General features: G+C 44.6%; 1 protein-coding gene across 2 annotated transcripts in view; it reads left to right on the forward strand.

Annotated features, from left to right (window-relative positions):
* Nucleotides 1–21309, forward strand: part of ANKRD35 (ankyrin repeat domain 35) — an 87727-nt gene that overhangs the window by 15738 nt on the left and 50680 nt on the right. The window contains exon 3 of one of the 2 annotated variants that reach the window (XM_073639322.1): nt 5831–5874. The exons of the other annotated variant lie outside the window; for it this stretch is intronic. Within the exon in view, the coding sequence (XP_073495423.1) occupies nt 5831–5874 (44 nt within the window). The remainder of the gene's footprint in view (nt 1–5830; nt 5875–21309) is intronic. 2 annotated transcript variants of the gene reach the window in all.

The raw sequence follows: 21309 nt of genomic DNA on the forward strand, positions 1-21309 counted from the left end.
AAGAATTTGTGATTGCAATCATTTTCAGGAAGAAACTGAGTATTATCTGACAGAATTGCAGGGGTGCCAATACTTTTGGCCACCACTGTATTTGTTGATCAATAATAAAAATAATCCTCTAAAATACAACTTGCCTAATAATTCTGCACACAGTGTAGTATGGGGAGGGGAGAGACATGGCAGGAAATATCGGTGCAGTTCATGGATAAGGAGGGTGAAAGTTTTATTGTCCAATGATTGAGGTCTGGTCCCTGGTTGTGACGCCCCCACAACGTCAGAGGAGCACTTTCCTTAATTGATGTAGATAATAGCAACCAATCATCACAACTGATCTTGGCAACTATAATCGCATCCCATTTTTTTATATTTAAAATTTGCAACCTTTCTGGTTCTATGAAAAATTGCTCCATTTTAACTTGGTATGAGATTTTACCAACTTGCCAACATCCTCTACCCCGAGTGTCAGCATCATTGTCCTGAAGCCCAAGTGTCAGCATCATTATCCTGTAGCTCCTGTGTCAGCATCATTGTGCTGTATCCCCAAATATCAGTGTCATTGTCCAGTACCCCGAGTGTCAGCATCATTGTCCTGTAGCCCGAGTGTCTGCATCATTGTCCTGTATCTCCAAATATAAGGTCATAGTCCAGTACCCAGAGTGTCAGCATCATTGTCCTGTATCCCCAAATATCAGTGTCATTGTCCAGTACCCTGAGTGTCAGCATCATGGTCCTGTAGCCCGAGTGCCAGCATTATTGTCCTCTATCCCCAAATATCAGTGTCATTGTCCAGTACCCCGAGTGTCAGCATCATTGTCCTGTAGCCCGAGTGTCTGCATCATTGTCCTGTATCCCCAAATATAAGGTCATAGTCCAGTACCCAGAGTGTCAGCATCATTGTCCTGTATCCCCAAATATCAGTGTCATTGTCCAGTACCCTGAGTGTCAGCATCATGGTCCTGTAGCCTGAGTATCAGCATCATTGTGCTGTATCCCCAAATATCAGTGTCATTGTCCAGTACCCTGAGTGTCAGCATCATTGTCCTGTATCCCCAAATATCAGTGTCATTATTCTGTACCTTGAGTGTCAGCATCATTGTCCTGTAGCCCGAGTGTCTGCATCATTGTCCTGTAGCCCGAGTGTCTGCATCATTGTCCTGTATCCCCAAATATCAGGTCATAGTCCAGTACCCTGAGTGTCAGCATCATGGTCCTGTAGACTGAGTGTCAGCTTCATTGTGCTGTATCCCCAAATATCAGTGTCATTGTCCAGTACCCTGAGTGTCAGCATCATTGTCATGTAGCCTGAGTGTCGGCATCATTGTCCTGTATCCCCAAATATCAGTGTCATTTTCCAGTACCCTGAGTGTCAGCATCATGGTCCTGTAGCCTGAGTGTCAGCATCATTGTGCTGTATCCCCAAATATCAGTGTCATTGTCCAGTACCCTGAGTGTCAGCATCATTGTCCTGTAGCCTGAGTGTCGGCATCATTGTCCTGTATCCCCAAATATCAGTGTCATTGTCCAGTACCCTGAGTGTCAACATCATTGTCCTGTAGCTCGAGTATCGGCATCATTGTCCTGTAGCCTGAGTGTCTGCATCATTGTCCTGTATCCCCAAATATAAGGTCATAGCCCACTACCCGGAGTGTCAGCATCATTGTCCTGTATCCCCAAATATCAGTGTCATTGTCCAGTACCCTGAGTGTCAGCATCATTGTCCTGTATCCCCAAATATCAGTGTCATTGTCCAGTACCCTGAGTGTCAGCATCATTGTGCTGCATCCCCAAATATCAGTGTCATTGTCCAGTACCCTGAGTGTCAGCATCATTGTCCTGTACCCGAGTGTCAGCATCATTGTCTTGTATCCCCAAATATCAGTGTCATTGTCCAGTGCCCTGAGTGTCAGAATCATTGTCTTGTAGCCCGAGTGTCAGCATCATTGTCCTGTATCACCAAATATCAGTGTCAATTTCCAGTACCCTGAGTGTCAGCATCATTGTCCTGTAGCCCAAGTGTCTGCATCGCTGTCCTGTAGCCCGAGTGTCTGCATAATTGTCCTGTATCCCCAAATATCAGTGTCATTGTCCAGTACCCTGAGTGTCAGCATCATGGTCCTGTAGACTGAGTGTCAGCTTCATTGTGCTGTATCCCCAAATATCAGTGTCATTGTCCAGTACCCTGAGTGTCAGCATCATTGTCATGTAGCCTGAGTGTCGGCATCATTGTCCTGTATCCCCAAATATCAGTGTCATTGTCCAGTACCCTGAGTGTCAGCATCATGGTCCTGTAGCCTGAGTGTCAGCATCATTGTGCTGTATCCCCAAATATCAGTGTCATTGTCCAGTACCCTGAGTGTCAGCATCATTGTCCTGTAGCCTGAGTGTCGGCATCATTGTCCTGTATCCCCAAATATCAGTGTCATTGTCCAGTACCCTGAGTGTCAACATCATTGTCCTGTAGCTCGAGTATCGGCATCATTGTCCTGTAGCCTGAGTGTCTGCATCATTGTCCTGTATCCCCAAATATAAGGTCATAGCCCACTACCCGGAGTGTCAGCATCATTGTCCTGTATCCCCAAATATCAGTGTCATTGTCCAGTACCCTGAGTGTCAGCATCATTGTCCTGTATCCCCAAATATCAGTGTCATTGTCCAGTACCCTGAGTGTCAGCATCATTGTGCTGCATCCCCAAATATCAGTGTCATTGTCCAGTACCCTGAGTGTCAGCATCATTGTCCTGTACCCGAGTGTCAGCATCATTGTCTTGTATCCCCAAATATCAGTGTCATTGTCCAGTGCCCTGAGTGTCAGCATCATTGTCTTGTAGCCCGAGTGTCAGCATCATTGTCCTGTATCACCAAATATCAGTGTCAATTTCCAGTACCCTGAGTGTCAGCATCATTGTCCTGTAGCCCAAGTGTCTGCATCGCTGTCCTGTAGCCCGAGTGTCTGCATAATTGTCCTGTATCCCCAAATATCAGTGTCATTGTCCAGTACCCTGAGTGTCAGCATCATGGTCGTGTAGCCTGAGTGTCAGCATAATTTTCCTGTATCCCCAAATGTCAGTGTCATTATCCAGTACCCTTAGTTTCAGCATCATTGTCCTGTATCCCCAAATATCAGTGTCATTGTCCAGTACCCTGAGTGTCAGCATCATGGTCCTGTAGCCTGAGTGTCAGCATCATTGTGCTGTATCCCCAAATATCAGTGTCATTGTCCAGTACCCTGAGTGTCAGCATCATTGTCCTGTACCCGAGTGCCAGCATTATTGTCCTCTATCCCCAAATATCAGTGTCATTGTCCAGTACCCCAAGTGTCAACATCATTGTCCTCTAGCTTGAGTATCTGCATCATTGTCCTGTAGCCTGAGTGTCAGCATCATTGTCCTGTATCCCCAAATATCAGTGTCATTATTCTGTACCTTGAGTGTCAGTATCATTCTCCAGTACCCTGACTGTCAAAATAATTGTCCTATATCTCCAAATATCAGTGTCATTGTCCAGTACCCTGAGTGTCAGCATCATGGTCCTGTAGACTCAGTGTCAGCTTCCTTGTGCTGTATCCCCAAATATCAGTGTCATTGTCCAGTACCCTGAGTGTCAGCATCATTGTCCTGTAGCCTGAGTGTCGGCATCATTGTCCTGTATCCCCAAATATCAGTGTCATTGTCCAGTACCCTGAGTGTCAGCATCATTGTCCTGTAGCCTGAGTGTCAGCATCATTGTCCTGTATCCCCAAATATCAGTGTCATTGTCCAGTACCCTGAGTGTCAGCATCATTGTCCTGTACCCGAGTGCCAGCATTATTGTCCTCTATCCCCAAATATCAGTGTCATTGTCCAGTACCCCAAGTGTCAACATCATTGTCCTGTAGCTCGAGTATCTGCATCATTGTCCTGTAGCCTGAGTGTCTGCATCATTGTCCTGTATCCCCAAAATATAAGGTCATAGCCCAGTACCCGGAGTGTCAGCATCATTGTCCTGTATCCCCAAATATCAGTGTCATTGTCCAGTACCCTGAGTGTCAGCATCATTGTCCTGTACCCGAGTGTCAGCATCATTGTCTTGTATCCCCAAATATCAGTGTCATTGTCCAGTACCCTGAGTGTCAGCATCATTGTCCTGTATCCCCAAATATCAGTGTCATTGTCCAGTACCTCGAGTGTCAGCATCATTGTCCTGTAGCCAGAGTGTCTGCATCATTGTCCTGTATCCCCAAATATCAGGTCATAGTCCAGTACCCCGAATGTCAGCATCATTGTCCTGTAGCCTGAGTGTCAGTCATTATCCTGTACCCCCAGTGTCAGTGTCATTACCCTGTACCCCAAGTGTCAGCGTCATTACCCTGTACCCCCAGTGTCAGTGTTGTTATCCTGTACCCCGAGTGTCAGTGTCTTTATCATGTAGCATGAGTGTCAGTGCTGTTATGCTGTACCCCGAATGTCAGAGTCATTATCCTGTACCCCGAGTGTCAGCGTCATTATCCTGTACCCCAGTGTCAGGGTCATTATGCTGTACCCCGAGTGTCAGTGCTGTTATGCTGTACCCCGAGTGTCAGTGTCATTATCCTGTTCCCCCAGTGTCAGTGTCATTATCCTGTACCCTGAGTGTCAGCGTCATTACCCTGTACCCCCAGTGTCAGTGTCATTATCCTGTACCCCCAGTGTCAGTGTCATTATACCATACCCCGAGTGTCAGTGTCTTTATCCTGTACCCTGAGTGTCAGTGTCATTATCCTGTACAACAAGTGTCAGTGTCATTATCCTGTATCCCCAGTGTCAGGGTCATTATGCTGTACCCCGAGTGTCAGTGCTGTTATGCTGTACCCCGAGTGTCAGTGTCGTTATCCTGTACCCCCAGTGTCAGTGTCATTATCCTGTACCCTGAGTGTCAGCGTCATTACCCTGTACCCCCAGTGTCAGTGTCATTATCCCGTACCCCGAGTGTCAGTGTCTTTATCCTGTACCCCGAGTGTCAGTGTCATTATCCTGTACACCGAGTGTCAGTGTCATTATCCTGTACCCCGAGTGTCAGTGTCATTATCCTGTACCCCGAGTGTCAGTGTCATTATCGTGTATCCCGAGTGTCAGGGTCATTATCCTGTACCCCGAGTGTCAGTGTCATTATCCTGTACCCCAGTATCAGTGCCATTATCCTGTACCCCGAGTGTCAGTGCGATAATCCTGTACCCCGAGTGTCAGCATCATTATCCTGTACCCCGAGTGTCAGTGCCATTATCCTGTACCTCAGTGTCAGTGTTATTATCCTGTACCCCAGTGTCAGCGTCATTATCCTGTACCCCGAGTGTCAGTGCTATTACCCTGTACCCCGAGAGTCAGTGTCATTATCCTGTACCCCAGTGTCATTATCCTCTACCCCCGGGGTGTCATTATCCCGCACCCCTAGTGTCAGTGTCATTATCCTGTACCCCCAGTGTCAGTGTCATTATCCTGTACCCCCAGTATCATTATCCTGTACTCTCACTGTCAGTGCTGTTATCCTGTACCCCCAGTGTCAATGCTGTTATCGTGTACCCCCGGTGTCAGTGCTGTTATCCTGTACCCCGAGTGTCAGTGTCATTATCCTGTACCCCCAGTGTCAGTTCTGTTATCGTGTACCCCCAGTGTCAGTTCTGTTATCGTGTACCCCCAATGTCAGTGCTGTTATCCTGTACCCCCAGTGTCAGTGCTGTTATCCTGTACCCCTAGTGTCAGTGCTGTTATCCTGTACCCCTAGTGTCAGTGCTGTTATCCTGTACCTTACGTTTTAGCAGTAATGAGTCCAGTTTATTATTTTCTCAGCTGAGTAAAGCTCCCTGTTTCCTCACCAGGGGGCGCTGTTGTTCTGGAGATGTTGCCGCCATGCTGGTTCCTGGTATGTTCCTGTGATTGGGGAAGGGCTGAGGGAGTTACCACATCTCCTGTACAAGATACAGCTGTAATCACGTCTTGCTATCTTTGGAGTCTGTGACCCCGGGGGAGGGGGGGGGGGGGGTATAATATTTGTTGCAATATAATTATTTTTCTTCCAATGGGGAATTATTTTTCAGGTGGGGGTGCCAGTATGGGACCTAAATGAACCCCTTCTGTAGCCAGTACTCGTATAGCTTACTTTGTATGGCGTGATCAATGTGATGGTGGTGACACAGATGACCCCCTTCCTCGTCTGCACTTCCTTGAATACAGGAGGGTGATCTAAATATTGGGCAAAATGTTATCTAAGACTATTGACTTGGCAGGTAACGTCCTCCTGGAATCACCAAACCCAGACCTCTCCATCAGACGCCATCTAGAGAAGTGCGATCCGTCACTGCACAGAACACTTCTCCTCCAGAGTCCAGTGGTGGCGGCTTTACACCACTCCATCTGACACTCATTGTGCTTGGTGATGTACGGCGGCATGCAGCTGCTCGGCCATAAAGCTCCTGGCGGTGGCGCAGCGATTGTGCTGATCTTATTACCAGAGGAGGTCTGGACTCAGGGTGGACGCTGTATACCACGCCGGTACCACGTCATGTATTATATCCTCCAGGGGACATATTTGGGTTTCTGGACTCTCCTGCCTCCAGGTGCTGGGTGGGGGCTGGGCCGTATCTCTTTCAGGCTAAACCCCTACCACCCCCCCACCGGCTGGCACAGACTGCCTGAGATTCTTTATAATGAGAATCCGCATTGAGCGACACATTAGGATTGTGTTACACCACACAAAAGGCTTTTCACCATGTTCCTCAGGTCTTTGTGTAAGAGTATGTGCTGTGCACAGAATAGGACACCCCTCCTACCAAGCACCTGTGTACACAACCAGCGGGCCAGGACACATCTACTGTACTGCACTGCTACCATAGAGGAACCTCAGAGCTGCACTCCGACAGCTCCGGAGGTCACTGTCCCATACCTGACCGCAGGTGGAGTCACTGTCTGATATTAATGCATAATGTAATGTATGTACACAGTGACTGCACCAGCAGAATAGTGAGTGCAGCTCTGGAGTATAATACAGGATGTAACTCAGGATCAGTAATGTAATGTATGTACACAGTGACTGCACCAGCAGAATAGTAAGTGCAGCTCTGGGGTATAATACAGGATGTAACTCAGGATCAGTAATGTAATGTATGTACACAGTGACTGCACCAGCAGAATAGTGAGTGCAGCTCTGGGGTATAATACAGGATGTAACTCAGGATCAGTAATGTAATGTATGTACACAGTGACTGCACCAGCAGAATAGTGAGTGCAGCTCTGGAGTATAATACAGAATGTAACTCAGGATCAGTAATGTAATGTATGTACAAAGTGACTGCACCAGCAGAATAGTGAGTGCAGCTCTGGAGTATAATACAGGATGTAAGTCAGGATCAGTAATGTAATGTATGTACAAAGTGACTGTACCAGCAGAATAGTGAGTGCAGCTCTGGAGTATAATACAGGATGTAACTCAGGATCAGTAATGTAATGTATGTACAAAGTGACTGCACCAGCAGAATAGTGAGTGCAGCTCTGGAGTATAATACAGGATGTAAGTCAGGATCAGTAATGTAATGTATGTACAAAGTGACTGTAGCAGCAGAATAGTGAGTGCAGCTCTGGAGTATAATACAGGATGTAACTCAGGATCAGTAATGTAATGTATGTACAAAGTGACTGCACCAGCAGAATAGTGAGTGCAGCTCTGGAGTATAATACAGGATGTAACTCAGGATCAGTAATGTAATGTATGTACATAGTGACTGCACCAGCAGAATAGTGAGTGCAGCTCTGGGGTATAATACAGGATGTAACTCAGGATCAGTAATGTAATGTATGTACACAGTGACTGTAGCAGCAGAATAGTGAGTGCAGCTCTGGAGTATAATACAGGATGTAACTCAGGATCAGTAATGTAATGTATGTACAAAGTGACTGCACCAGCAGAATAGTGAGTGCAGCTCTGGAGTATAATACAGGATGTAACTCAGGATCAGTAATGTAATGTATGTACACAGTGACTGTAGCAGCAGAATAGTGAGTGCAGCTCTGGAGTATAATACAGGATGTAACTCAGGATCAGTAATGTAATGTATGTACAAAGTGACTGCACCAGCAGAATAGTGAGTGCAGCTCTGGAGTATAATAGAGGATGTAACTCAGGATCAGTACAGGATCAATAATGTAATGTATGTACACAGTGACTGCACCAGCAGAATAGTGAGTGCAGCTCTGGGGTATAATACAGGAGGTAACTCAGGATCAGTACAGGATCAGTAATGTAATGTATGTACACAGTGACTCCACCAGCAGAATAGTGAGTGCAGCTCTGGGGTATAATACAGGATGTAACTCAGGATCAGTAATGTAATGTATGTACACAGTGACTGCACCAGCAGAAATGTGAGTGCAGCTCTGGAGTATAATACAGGATGTAACTCAGGATCAGTAATGTAATGTATGTACACAGTGACTGCACCAGCAGAATAGTGAGTGCAGCTCTGGAGTATAATACAGGATGTAACTCAGGATCAGTACAGGATCAGTAATGTAATGTATGTACACAGTGACTGCACCAGCAGAATAGTGAGTGCAGCTCTGGGGTATAATACAGGATGTAACTCAGGATCAGTACAGGATCAGTAATGTAATGTATGTACACAGTGACTCCACCAGCAGAATAGTGAGTGCAGCTCTGGGGTATAATACAGGATGTAACTCAGGATCAGTAATGTAATGTATGTACACAGTGACTGCACCAGCAGAATAGTGAGTGCAGCTCTGGAGTATAATACAGGAGGTAACTCAGGATCAGTACAGGATCAGTAATGTAATGTATGTACACAGTGACTGCACCAGCAGAATAGTGAGTGCAGCTCTGGAGTATAATACAGGATGTAACTCAGGATCAGTAATGTAATGTATGTACACAGTGACTGCACCAGCAGAATAGTGAGTGCAGCTCTGGAGTATAATACAGGAGGTAACTCAGGATCAGTACAGGATCAGTAATGTAATGTATGTACACAGTGACTCCACCAGCAGAATAGTGAGTACAGCTCTTGAGTATAATACAGGAAGTAACTCAGGATCAGTACAGGATCAGTAATGTAATGTATGTACATAGTGACTGCACCAGCAGAATAGTGAGTGCAGCTCTGGGGTATAATACAGGATGTAACTCAGGATCAGTAATGTAATGTATGTACACAGTGACTGTAGCAGCAGAATAGTGAGTGCAGCTCTGGAGTATAATACAGGATGTAACTCAGGATCAGTAATGTAATGTATGTACAAAGTGACTGCACCAGCAGAATAGTGAGTGCAGCTCTGGAGTATAATACAGGATGTAACTCAGGATCAGTAATGTAATGTATGTACACAGTGACTGTAGCAGCAGAATAGTGAGTGCAGCTCTGGAGTATAATACAGGATGTAACTCAGGATCAGTAATGTAATGTATGTACAAAGTGACTGCACCAGCAGAATAGTGAGTGCAGCTCTGGAGTATAATAGAGGATGTAACTCAGGATCAGTACAGGATCAATAATGTAATGTATGTACACAGTGACTGCACCAGCAGAATAGTGAGTGCAGCTCTGGGGTATAATACAGGAGGTAACTCAGGATCAGTACAGGATCAGTAATGTAATGTATGTACACAGTGACTCCACCAGCAGAATAGTGAGTGCAGCTCTGGGGTATAATACAGGATGTAACTCAGGATCAGTAATGTAATGTATGTACACAGTGACTGCACCAGCAGAATAGTGAGTGCAGCTCTGGAGTATAATACAGGATGTAACTCAGGATCAGTAATGTAATGTATGTACACAGTGACTGCACCAGCAGAATAGTGAGTGCAGCTCTGGAGTATAATACAGGATGTAACTCAGGATCAGTACAGGATCAGTAATGTAATGTATGTACACAGTGACTGCACCAGCAGAATAGTGAGTGCAGCTCTGGGGTATAATACAGGATGTAACTCAGGATCAGTACAGGATCAGTAATGTAATGTATGTACACAGTGACTCCACCAGCAGAATAGTGAGTGCAGCTCTGGGGTATAATACAGGATGTAACTCAGGATCAGTAATGTAATGTATGTACACAGTGACTGCACCAGCAGAATAGTGAGTGCAGCTCTGGAGTATAATACAGGAGGTAACTCAGGATCAGTACAGGATCAGTAATGTAATGTATGTACACAGTGACTGCACCAGCAGAATAGTGAGTGCAGCTCTGGAGTATAATACAGGATGTAACTCAGGATCAGTAATGTAATGTATGTACACAGTGACTGCACCAGCAGAATAGTGAGTGCAGCTCTGGAGTATAATACAGGATGTAACTCAGGATCAGTACAGGATCAGTAATGTAATGTATGTACACAGTGACTGCACCAGCAGAATAGTGAGTGCAGCTCTGGGGTATAATACAGGATGTAACTCAGGATTAGTAGAAGGTATTGTGACTTTTACACCAGAAACACAATTTACTTACCAAATCCTATTTATTTTAATGCCCATCATGAGATGAGTTTCAGCATGGACTGAGAAGACCTGAAAGAACTTATTTGTGTAGGACTAAAAGTTCCAGCACTCCTCTGCTGCTTCACTAACAGCTATGAGTCCTGCTTTGGCTCTCCTTGTAATTGCCGGCTATAATTACGTAGTATAATTCTTGTTCTTCCCTCCATCTGCTGATCTGTCAGGAGCCCCCTAGAGCAATGTGCGGTGAATAGGATTCTTATCTCAGCCAGTCAGCACATGAATGTGACCCCACACGATCGATTGCTCCAACCCATTCACTAAAATGATTCACTGCAGTCTCACGTGCGGAAGGAGGCAGAGGAAATTATAGAAATAAAAGAAATACTAAGACCTCTCGGCCACTAGAGGGCATACTGTAGCATGTCGGAAAGCTCACTTTACAGCTCTGCTGTGCAAATTGATTAACAGAAAATTCACCTAAATAAGGATGGAGTGATAATGACTGGCAGCATTTCTGTTCTACTGGAGACTAGATAGGCAGGATAACACAACTATTATTATCTCAGGGGTAAGATCTCATTGTGGAGAGTGCCAAACAGGCATAGGCCGTGCAATTCCCCTCTGGGAAATTAAATATGCTAATTGTCTCTTCAGAGAGAAAAAGAACTTGAACTCTAGCGCCACCTATAGGAAGAAGCAATTCTAGAGTCAACATGGACCCTTTAACGAATCTTGGCACATGTCTTAGAATAATAGCAAAACCATGCACTCTGTAGACACATGTTTCAGGGTGTTTACTCCTCCTCAGTGCAAAGCAAGAGGTCTGATATGGCTGGATGAGAGGCCTCTGATGGGGCTCTAAGGGGTAAAACCTTTCCTTGTGTAGAGTGCCAACCAGCATAAGGAGATTCATAGGCCATGCAATGCTCCTCTGGGAAATTACATGTGCAAATTGTCTCAACCCCTTTCTGACGTTGTATGTAATAATAGGTCCCGTTGCCCTGGGCCTTATGGACCAGGTACGTATTATTACGACATGGCGATCGTGCCCGCATACAGGCTGTGCGGGCGCGATCGTAGCCGGGTGTCAGCTGACTCTGACACTCAGTGCCAGGAGCGGTGCCCGCACCGCTCCCGGCACTTTAATCTCCTAAATGCTGCGATCGCAGTATTTAGCGAGCAAACAGAGGGACAGAAGCCCCTCTGCTCCTGGATCGGAGACCCTGCGCCATCAGTGCGTCCTGATCATTGCCATGGTGACCCGGATGTCGTCATGACGACATCCGGGTCACCAGGCACCAGCAAGTTAGTTTGGTCTTGCATGCACAGTGCATGGTCATACTAACTTGTGTCTGCAGCACTGACAGGTTATAATGTATAGCAGTAATCCTGCACTGCTATACATTATAACTGCGATCAGACTGCAGAAAGTGAAAGTCCCATCGTGGCACTAAGTACAAATGTGAAAAAAAACAGTTGCAAACATATTTGAAAAAAAGAATAAAATTATATATATATATATATATTTTTAAAATATTTTACAATTTTTTATATATATATATATATATATATATATATATATATATATATATATAGTAACCATAAATAAATATTATTATGAAAATAAATAAATAAATAAAAGTACACATATTTGGTATCGCCACGTCCAGAACGACCTGATCTATAAAACTGTCCCACTAGGTTAACCCCTTTAGTGAACACTGTAAAAAAACAACAACAAAAAAAAAAACAACGCTTTATCTTCATACCGAAGAACAAAAAGTGGCATAAAACGCGATCAAAAAGACGAATGTAAATAAAAATGGTACCGCTGAAAACGTCATCTTGTCCCGCAAAAAACAAGCCGCCATGCAGCTCCATCAGCCGAAAAAATAAAAAGTTATAACTCTCAGAATAAAGCGATGTAAAAATTTTTATTTTTTTTATAAAATAGTTTTTGTGTAAAAGTGCCAAAACATAAAAAAATATAAATTTAGCATCGCTGTAAACGTCCTGACCCGAAGAATAAAGCTGCCTTATCAATTTTATCACACGCGGAACAGAATAAAAAAAAACAAAAAAAAAAAACAATTCCAGAATTGTTGGTTTTTGTTTATTTTGCCTCCCAAAAATCGGAATACAAAGCGATCAAAAGATGTCACGTGCCCGAAAATGGTACCAATAAATACGTCAACTTGTCCAGCAAAAAAAAAAACCGTCACATGACTGTCGGCTGAAATATGGAAAAATTATAGCTATGAACATATGGTGATGCAAAAACCAGTCTCTGCAAAAAAAATGTCTTTTAGTATGTGACAGAACAGAAATAAAACTATATAAATCTGGTATCGCTGTAATCGCACCGACCCAAAGAATAAAGTCGTCTTATCACTTATACCACACGAAGAATGGCGTGAAAAATAAATCAAACCAATTCTTCACCTGCTGTTGTTTTGCTCATTCTGCCTCCCAAAGATCACAGTAAGGCTCGGCTCACATTTATCCTGCGCTCTGCTCTGAGCGCTTACTCCGGGGTTTCCGTGTAAATCTCTGAAATACGTGATTCAGACGGAAACCCCAGCGGAAGATTCACTGTAATGAGGCAGATGGAGACACTGTGGACGCCGTCTGGCCTGTGATCCCACGGTGTCCGTCTTTTTATTAGGCGTGCATAAAAGTGCGGTCGGCCACAGTTCTGTGAATCTCTGAAAAAAAGGATACCGCTAAACAGAGGCCAGACGGAGTCCAGAGTAACTCTGCTGCCTCATTATAGTGAATGGATCCCTCGGGATAGGGTTAGGGTTGTGTTAGGGTTAGGATTAGGTTTGTGTTAGGATTAGGGTTAGCGTTGTATTAGGGTTATGTTGGGGTTAAGGTTCTGTTAGGGTTAGGATTAGCTATATGGTTAGGATTAGGGTTACGATTAGGATTAGGGTTGTGTTAGGATTAAGGTTCTGTTAGGATTATGGTTGTATTAGGGTTGGGGTTAGGGTTGTGTTGACGATATGGCGACTAGTGTTGAGCGCAAGTGCTCGCTACTCGGGTATGCACCGAGTATCATGGGTGTTCGAGTGACATGCTTGAGTCCCCGCCCCGCATGTTTCGCGGCTTTTATACAGCCAAAAAATATGCGGGAATTGCCTGCCATAAACGAGTGATCCCCGTATGTTTCTTTTTTGGGTGTCTAAGAACCGTGAAACATGCGGTACGGGGATTCGAGGATGTCACTCGAACACCCTCGATACATGGTGCATACCTGAGTACCCGATGCAAACTCAAGTAGCGAGCACTTGCACTCAAGACTAATGACAACTTATTCAATATGATGACCTAATGTTATCAAATTCTGTGTCGTACCTCTGGGTTCAAAATGTTCACTATACCCCTTGATAAAATCCTTGAGGGGTGTAGTTTCCAAAATGGGGTCACTTGTGGGGGGTTTCGATTATTTAGGCACATCAGGGACTCTCCAAACGTGACATGGCGTCTGCTCTCGATTCCAGCCAATTTTGCGTTCAAAAAGTCACACAGTGCTCCTTCCCTTCTGAACTCTGCCGTGCGCCCAAACAGTGTATTTTCTCCACATATGGGATATTGGCGTACTCAGGAGAAATTGCACAACAATTTTTGGGGTCTATTTTCTCCTCTTGCCCTTGTTAAAATAAAAAAAATTGAGGCTAAAAGATCATTTTTGTGGAAAAAGTTAGATTTTTTTTATTTTCACGGCTCTACGTTATAAACTTCTGTGAAGCACTTGGGGGTTCAGGGTGCTCACCACACATCTAGATAAGTTCCCTGAGGGGTCTAGTTTCCAAAATGGTGTCACTTATGGGGGTTTCCACTGTGTAGGCACAACAGGGGCTCCCTAAACGCGACATGACATCCGCTAATTATTCAAGCAAATTTTACATTCAAAAGTCAAATGGCGCTCCTTCCCTTCCGAGCACTGCCGTGCGCCCAAACAGTGTTTTCCCCCACATATGGGATATCGGCGTACTCAGGAGAAATTGCACAACACATTTTAGGGTTCATTTTTTCCTGTTACCCTTGCAAAAATAAAACTAAAGTAACATTTTTGTGAAAAAAAGTTAATTGATCATTGTTTTCTTCCACATTCCAAAAATTCCTGTGAAGCACCTGAAGGGTTAATACACTTCTTGAATGTGGTTTTGAGCACCTTGAGGGGTGCAGTTTTTAGAATGATGCCACTTTTGGGTATTTTCTCTCATAAAGACCCCTCAAAGTCATTTCAAATAAGATGTGGTCCCTAAAAAATAGTTTTGTAAATTTTGTTGGAAAAATGAGAAATTGCTGGTCAACTTTTAACCCTTATAGCTCCCTAACAAAAAAAAATGTTTCAAAATTGTGCTGATATAAAGTAGACATGTGGGAAATGTTATTTATTAACTATTTTGTGTGACATATCTCTTTGATTTAAGGGCATAAAAATTAAAAGTTTGAAAATTGCGAAATTTTCAAAATTTTTGCCAAATTTCTATTTTTTTTCACAAATAATTGCAAGTGATATCGAAGAAATTTTACCACAATCATGAAGTACAATATGTCACGAGAATATAGTCTCAGAATCAGGGGGATCCGCTGAAGCGTTCCAGAGTTATTACCTCAAAACAACTGGTATAACCTGGGTATCTCCTGTATATAATTACGGTATATACAGTGCACTGTGAAAGTATTTGGCCCCCTTGAACTTTTCTACCTTTCGCCACATTTCTGGCTTCAAACATAAAGATATAAAATTCTAATTTTTTTGGGGAAGAGTCAACAACAAGTGGGGCACAATCGTGAAGTGGAACGAAATTTATTGGATATTTAAAACTTTTTTAACAAATTAAAAACTGAAAAGTGGGGCATGCAATATTATTCTGCCCCCTTGAGTTAATACTTTGTAGCGCCACCTTTTGTTGCAATTACAGCTACGAGTCTCTTGGGGTATGTCTCTATCAGTTTTGCACATTGAGAGGCTGAAATTCTTGCATATTCTTCCTTGCAAAACAGCTCGAGCTCATTGAGGTTGGATGGAGGCGTTTGTGAACAGCAGTTTTCAGCTCTTTCCACAGATTCTCGATTGGATTCAGGTCTGGACTTTGACTTGGCCATTCTAACATCTGGATATGTTTATTTTTGAACCATTCCATTGTAGATTTTGCTTTATGTTTGGGATCATTGTCTTGTTGGAAGATAAATCTCCGTCCCAGTCTCAGGTCTTTTGCAGACTCCAACAGGTTTTCTTCCAGAATGGTCCTGTATTTGGCTCCGTCCATCTTCCCATCAATTTTAACCATCTTCCCTGTCCCTGCTGAAGAAAAGCAGGCCCAAACCATGATGCTGCCACCACCATGTTTCACAGTGGGGATGGTGTTTTGAGCTGTGTTGCTTTTACGCCAAACATATCATTTTGCATTGTGACCAAAAAGTTTGATTTTGGTTTCATCTGACCAGAGCACCTTATTCCACATGTTTGGTGTGTCTACCAGGTGGCTTGTGGAAAACTTCAAAGGAGACTTTTTATGGATATCTTTGAGAAATGGCTTTCTTCTTGCCACTCTTCCATAAAGGCCAGATTTGTGCAGTGTACGACTGATTGTTGTCCTATGGACAGACTCTCCCACCTCAGCTGTAGATCTCTGCAGTTCATCCAGAGTGATCATGGGCCTTTTGGCTGCATCTCTGATCAGTCTTCTCCTTGTTCGAGATGAAAGTTTAGAGGGACGGCCAGGTCTGGGTAGATTTGCTGTGGTCTGATACTCCTTCCATTTCAATATGATCGCTTGCACACTGCTCCTTGAGATGTTTAAAACTTGGGAAATCTTTTTGTATCGAAATCCGGCTTTAAACTTCGCCACAGCAGTATGTCGGCGCTGCCTGGTGTGTTCCTTGGTCTTCATGATGCTCTCTGCACTTGAAACAGAACCCTGAGACTATCACAGAGCAGGTGCATTTATACAGAGACTTGATTACACACAGGTGGATCCTATTTATCATTACCAGTCATTTAGGACAACATTGGATCATTCAGAGATCCGCACTGAACTTCTGCACTGAAAGTAAAGGGGCCGAATAATATTGCACGCCCCACTTTTCAGTTTTTAATTTTTTAAAAAAGTTTAAAATATCCAATAAATTTCGTTCAACTTCACGATTGTGTCCCACTTATTGATTCTTCCAACAAAAATAGAATTTTATATCTTTATGTTTGAAGCCAGAAATGTGGCAAAAGGTAGAAAAGTTCAAGGGGGCCAAATACTTTCACAATGCACTGTATTTAAAGCTGGTATAACCTGGGCATCTCCTGTATATAATTATATATGTACAGCTGGTATAACCTGGGCATCTCCTGTATATAATTATATATGTGCAGCTGGTATAACCTGGGCATCTCCTGTATATAATTATATATGTACAGCTGGTATAACCCGGGCATCTCCTGTATATATTGACACATATACAGCTGGTATAACCTGGGCATCTTCCGTATATAATTATACATGTACAGCTGGTATAACCTGGGCATCTCCTGTATATAATTATATATGTACAGCTGGTATAACCTGGGCATCTCCTGTATATAATTATATATGTACAGCTGGTATAACCTGGGCATCTCCTGTATATAATTAAATATGTACAGATGGTATAATCTGGGCATCTCCTGTATATAATTATATATGTACAGCTGGTATAACCTGGGCATCTCCTGTATATAATTATATATGTGCAGCTGGTATAACCTGGGCATCTCCTGTATATAATTATATATGTACAGCTGGTATAACCTGGGCATCTCCTGTATATATTGACACATATACAGCTGGTATAACCTGGGCATCTTCCGTATATTATTATACATGTACAGCTGGTATAACCTGGGCATCTCCTGTATATAATTATATATGTACAGCTGGTATAACCTGGGCATCTCCTGTATATAATTATATATGTACAGCTGGTATAACCTGGGCATCTCCTGTATATAATTATATATGTACAGCTGGTATAACCTGGGCATCTCCTGTATATAATTATATATGTACAGCTGGTATAACCTTGGCATCTCCTGTATATACTGATATATGTACAGCTGGTATAACCTGGGCATGGTCCTAGTCTTGGCTATGAGGAGCTCAGACCCCTGGAGCAGGCACTGGTGAGCTTCAGGTGCCCATGTGTTTTAGGGGCTCCCTTCCTGGGTCTCTCTCCTTTGGGATTAGGACGTACATAATTACTATTGTGCCCCGCTGTGGGGTATGCCTGGCCTCCGGCATCAGTGCCATTGTCAGGGTGCCCCGTCAGCGGGTATACGGGTGAGCTGCTGACTTTTATGGCCACATATAATTGTCCTGCCGCCATAATCCGCTGATGACATTCAGTATTTGCATGCGACGTTCTTTGCTTTGTAAATCAGAACCAGCCGGATACGGGGGAGTCCACGACCTGCTCCAAAGTCAACAAGTCCAAAACCCAGAAATAAAGTGACTGCTCTGTGCATGTCCTGCAGATTATTACACCACCGGCCTCTCCGGGGATCTGCAGACCATCCAGAGGCCATCTGCAGAGGAGCTGACATCCTGCACATCTGCAGCCTTCCTATATTGGCCTCTTCCCTCTTCTTCATTGAATATTTTGGGAAGGTTACAGATGTCTCACCCGCCCCACGTGCAGGGTGCCCTCCTCTCCTTACATGCCCCGACCTGCGTGCTCCAGTTTCGGTCGCTGACACCCTGTGACGGGTTGTTTTGTTTCTGGGCCTCTGTACTTCAGCTAGGTAATAAAGAGTACACCATCATCACCTGCCGGGCACGCCCGGCCCTGTTTGTCGGGGACATATGGCCGCCTCATAGCCCCCAGCATATCCAAGTTAACCTCTTATCTGCTTTGGATTTTACCATGTAGGCAGTTGTCTGGGGCTCTTAGGATTTTGGGGCGCGCTGGGTTTTGGTCATCGTTGGTCGTAAGTTCCCCATGTTTTTGGAGCCTTGGACTGAGCGTTATGTCAGTGTTATGCCTGAATTCAGAGTGTAGTCGCTGAGGCCATCTCAACCCTAAATACTCCACAGAGCAATGTGAGGGTCCGACAGATGAGAGGAACACAGGACTGAAGGGTCTGACTACGCTAGGTTTGCTTGTAGTCTGTAACCATGGAGACATAGAGGTTTGCATAGGAGCTGTATATACAAAGCTGTAATGTTTTTAATTGAGACTGATAAAAAAAAAAAATCTAATTTTAGATTTAGAATGATTGCACAACATATAAAATGTCTGTGTCCGTACACACCCTGTATACCAAACGTGCAGCCGTAGAGCGAGGTCTCCTGCCTCACCCTCCTCATATCACCATCCACTCATAGTCCTGTGGTGTCCCCGACCCCCCGATCATCTCCCCACACAAAATCCTGAGCGCCCACTCCTCTACAGACTGTCACTGAACACCCCACTGTGGGCGGCTCACACCCACCGCACACACACTATACACAAGGATGCCAGGAAAAGGAGACTCCGGGGTACAGGATAATGACACTGACACTCAGGGTGCAGGATAACAACACTGACACTGGGGGTACAGGATAATGACACTGATACTGGGGGTACAGGATAATGACACTGACACTCGGGGTACAGGATAATGACACTGGCACTCAGGGTGCAGGATAACGACACTGACACTCAGGGTACAGGATAATGACACTGATACTGGGGTACAGGATAATGACACTGACACTCAGGGTGCAGGATAACAACACTGACACTGGGGGTACAGGATAATGACACTGATACTGGGGGTACAGGATAATGACACTGACACTCGGGGTACAGGATAATGACACTGACACTCAGGGTGCAGGATAACGACACTGACACTCAGGGTACAGGATAATGACACTGATACTGGGGTACAGGATAATGACACTGACACTCAGGGTGCAGGATAACGACACTGACACTCAGGGTACAGGATAATGACACTGATACTGGGGTACAGGATAATGACACTGACACTCAGGGTGCAGGATAACGACACTGGGCTACAGGATAATGACACTGATACTGGGGGTACAGGATAATGACACTGACACTCAGGGTGCAGGATAACAACACTGACACTCAGGGTACAGGATAATGACACTGACACTGGGGTACAGGATAATGACACTGACACTCAGGGTACAGGATAATGACACTGACACTGGGGTACAGGATAATGACACTGACACTCAGGGTACAGGATAATGACACTGACACTGGGGTACAGGATAATGACACTGACACTGGGGTACAGGATAATGACACTGACACTCAGGGTGCAGGATAACGACACTGACACTGGGGGTACAGGATAATGACACTGACACTCAGGGTGCAGGATAACGACACTGACACTCAGGGTACAGGATAATGACACTGATACTGGGGTACAGGATAATGACACTGACACTCAGGGTGCAGGACAACGACACTGACACTCAGGGTACAGGATAATGACACTGATACTGGGGTACAGGATAATGACACTGACACTCAGGGTGCAGGATAACGACACTGGGCTACAGGATAATGACACTGATACTGGGGGTACAGGATAATGACACACTCAGGGTGCAGGATAACAACACTGACACTCAGGGTACAGGATAATGACACTGACACTGGGGTACAGGATAATGACACTGACACTCAGGGTACAGGATAATGACACTGACACTCAGGGTGCAGGATAACAACACTGACACTCAGGGTACAGGATAATGACACTGACACTCAGGGTGCAGGATAACAACACTGACACTCAGGGTACAGGATAATGACACTGACACTGGGGTACAGGATAATGACACTGACACTCAGGGTACAGGATAATGACACTGACACTGGGGTACAGGATAATGACACTGACACTCAGGGTACAGGATAATGACACTGACACTGGGGTACAGGATAATGACACTGACACTGGGGGTACAGGATAATGACACTGATACTGGGGGTACAGGATAATGACACTGACACTCAGGGTGCAGGATAACGACACTGACACTCAGGGTACAGGATAATGACACTGATACTGGGGTACAGGATAATGACACTGACACTCAGGGTGCAGGATAACGACACTGACACTCGGTACAGGATAATGACACTGATACTGGGGTACAGGATAATGACACTGACACTCAGGGTGCAGGATAACGACACTGGGCTACAGGATAATGACACTGATACTGGGGGTACAGGATAATGACACTGACACTCACGGTGCAGGATAACAACACTGACACTCAGGGTACAGGATAATGACACTGACACTGGGGTACAGGATAATGACACTGACACTCAGGGTACAGGATAATGACACTGACACTGGGGTACAGGATAATGACACTGACACTCAGGGTACAGGATAATGACACTGATACTGGGGGTACAGGATAATGACACTGACACTCGGGGTACAGGATAATGACACTGACACTCAGGGTGCAGGATAACGACACTGACACTCAGGGTACAGGATAATGACACTGATACTGGGGTACAGGATAATGACACTGACACTCAGGGTGCAGGATAACGACACTGACACTCAGGGTACAGGATAATGACACTGATACTGGGGTACAGGATAATGACACTGACACTTAGGGTGCAGGATAACGACACTGGGCTACAGGATAATGACACTGATACTGGGGGTACAGGATAATGACACTGACACTCAGGGTGCAGGATAACAACACTGACACTCAGGGTACAGGATAATGACACTGACACTGGGGTACAGGATAATGACACTGACACTCAGGGTACAGGATAATGACACTGACACTGGGGTA

The sequence above is a fragment of the Phyllobates terribilis genome, unplaced genomic scaffold, assembly GCF_046119375.1.
Source record: "Phyllobates terribilis strain yellow unplaced genomic scaffold, ASM4611937v1 Scaffold_7__3_contigs__length_470593459, whole genome shotgun sequence".
NCBI lineage: Eukaryota > Metazoa > Chordata > Amphibia > Anura > Dendrobatidae > Phyllobates > Phyllobates terribilis.